The following is a 1,876-nucleotide window of genomic DNA, read 5'->3' on the forward strand; positions in this document are numbered from 1 at the left end:
TGTGGAGAAGGGTACCTTACCCTTACCTTAGGCGCACAACGTGGCGAAGCTCTCCGATGTGGGGCTCACCAAGAAGCTCAACAACACGCTCACGCGGCCGGGTGTTTGACGCCCGCCCACGCCGCCCCCGAGATTACCCGAGATTACCCGAGATTACCCGAGATTAGGCGGCTGGACGCCCGCCTACGCCGCCCCCGAGATTCTGGCGCGGCAGGGCGCCAACGAGACGTCCGACATCTACTCGTTCGGCCTCGTCGTGTGGCAGGAGCAGCCACTCCCCCGCACCGCCCACAGCACCTGAACCCACACTGGGTTCGGTACGCTGGAGGTAGGGTGGCAGCGGCACACACTCGCCCGGAAAGGAGTAGGCTAGCGCAGTCGTGTGTGTGTGTCATGAGGGGAGCGTCCACCCGTGTCGCTCCGCTGGCGGTGGCGACACGCCCGCTTCACCTCCTTGCCCCGCGGCTGCACACGATCATCCGTTCACCGCGGCTCTCTTCGGCAGGTGTATACGCACCGAGTGCCATCGCCCTTCGAGCCCTGCCGGGTGGCGGCCAGCTGGCCCGTCGCGCCGCTGCTCGTCGGCGCGGGGCGCGAGCACGAAGGGGCGCTCGCGCTGGACAAGGAGAGGCGGCCGAGCGGCGTCCATCTCAAGGACGAGCTCGACGCTCTCGCCGCGGGCGGCGGGCCTTGATGCCATGGAGCTCTGTATCGGCGAGATCTCGCGGATGCCAGAATCGGGGCGTTTCGCTTCAGTGGAGGGCCGTGTTCGCTCGTCCTCGTGTAAGGGTGTTTAAACGTTAACTCGCGAAGGTAAGGTAAGGTAAACTTCTCCACACACACGAGGTGGTGGGGCAAGGGGGGGCAACCCTCGCGTCTCCACGTCTGACGACAGGAGCCCCACGGCATTCAAAGTGCAAGGCCCAGTGCGCGTGGGTGAGCGGTGTGTGTGTGTGTGTGTGTGTGTGTGTGTGTGTGTGTGTGTGTGTGTGTGTGTGTGTGTGTGTGTGTGTGTGTGTGTGTGTGTGTGTCTCACGTCACTGCATCCTCCGCCGGTTCCTCCCGTCGCCTCTTCTTTGTTCGAATGTTTTTCAATCCATCCTTCACGAAGCCCTCCCATGTAGCTAGCGTTCTTGGCGAATGTCTCGAAATGGCCAGCAGGCGCTGTCTGCTCGCGGTCTGTGCGGGCCGCTCGTCCTCCTCGCCCTTCTTTCGTCCTCCCGTCCCTCCCCTCCACCATGGCCTTCTCGGCACTTCTTTCTCCATCCGCCTCGCCCTGCCTTTTCGCATCGTGCCGTTCGCCCTCCATTCGGTGACCTCCATGGCTGTCCGCCCCTTTTTGGGTGGCGCTCTCGATACGGTTGCGTCAACCTCGCTGTGAGGACCTCTGAGGCAGCTTGGCCCGTCGCCACAGGGCGTAGCTATGGGCGCCCACACTCCTCCAAAATCAAGCAAGCACAGCGCCCCCAACAGCGGCGGGGAATCTGTTGGCAAAATGACACGCAACGCACAGACGACCGTCTCGAAATGTTCTTGTTAGCTTTATGGTTATGTTAGTTGTTGTATGCTATAAAGTGACGAAGAACCCCCTTCTTGTGAAGTGCTCCAGGAAGGTCCTCCTGCTGGCTGCTGGTTCGAACTCCGTTTGTTGCATCCGTCGATTCCCATTCCTCGTTCGTGCTGTCGTGGGGGCGTGTTGAGTATATGAGCGACCCACCTCGAGGGTTGCTCCCGACTCTGGCCTTTTCTGGGTCACCTCGCCTCCTGGTGCGAGTGGCTGCCAGTTCGACTCTGGGGAGGATCGAACCATCACCGCCCCCCCCCCCCCCTCTATAAATCTCTCTCTCTCTCTCTCTCTCTCTCTCTCTCACTCCCT

The 1,876-nt window shown here is 61.8% G+C and overlaps 1 protein-coding gene across 1 annotated transcript in view; it reads left to right on the forward strand.

Annotated features, from left to right (window-relative positions):
• Positions 1–1,704: 1,704 nt before the first annotated feature.
• EMIHUDRAFT_454427 (hypothetical protein) overlaps positions 1,705–1,876 on the forward strand; it is a gene marked incomplete at its 5' end in the record, with an annotated part of 4,993 nt that continues 4,821 nt past the window's right edge. Inside the window, one exon of the mRNA XM_005791726.1 lies at positions 1,705–1,724. Coding sequence (XP_005791783.1) covers positions 1,705–1,724 — 20 coding nt within the window. The remainder of the gene's footprint in view (positions 1,725–1,876) is intronic.

This window comes from Emiliania huxleyi (genome assembly GCF_000372725.1).
Source record: "Emiliania huxleyi CCMP1516 unplaced genomic scaffold EMIHUscaffold_110, whole genome shotgun sequence".
Taxonomy (NCBI): Eukaryota; Haptophyta; order Isochrysidales; family Noelaerhabdaceae; genus Emiliania; species Emiliania huxleyi.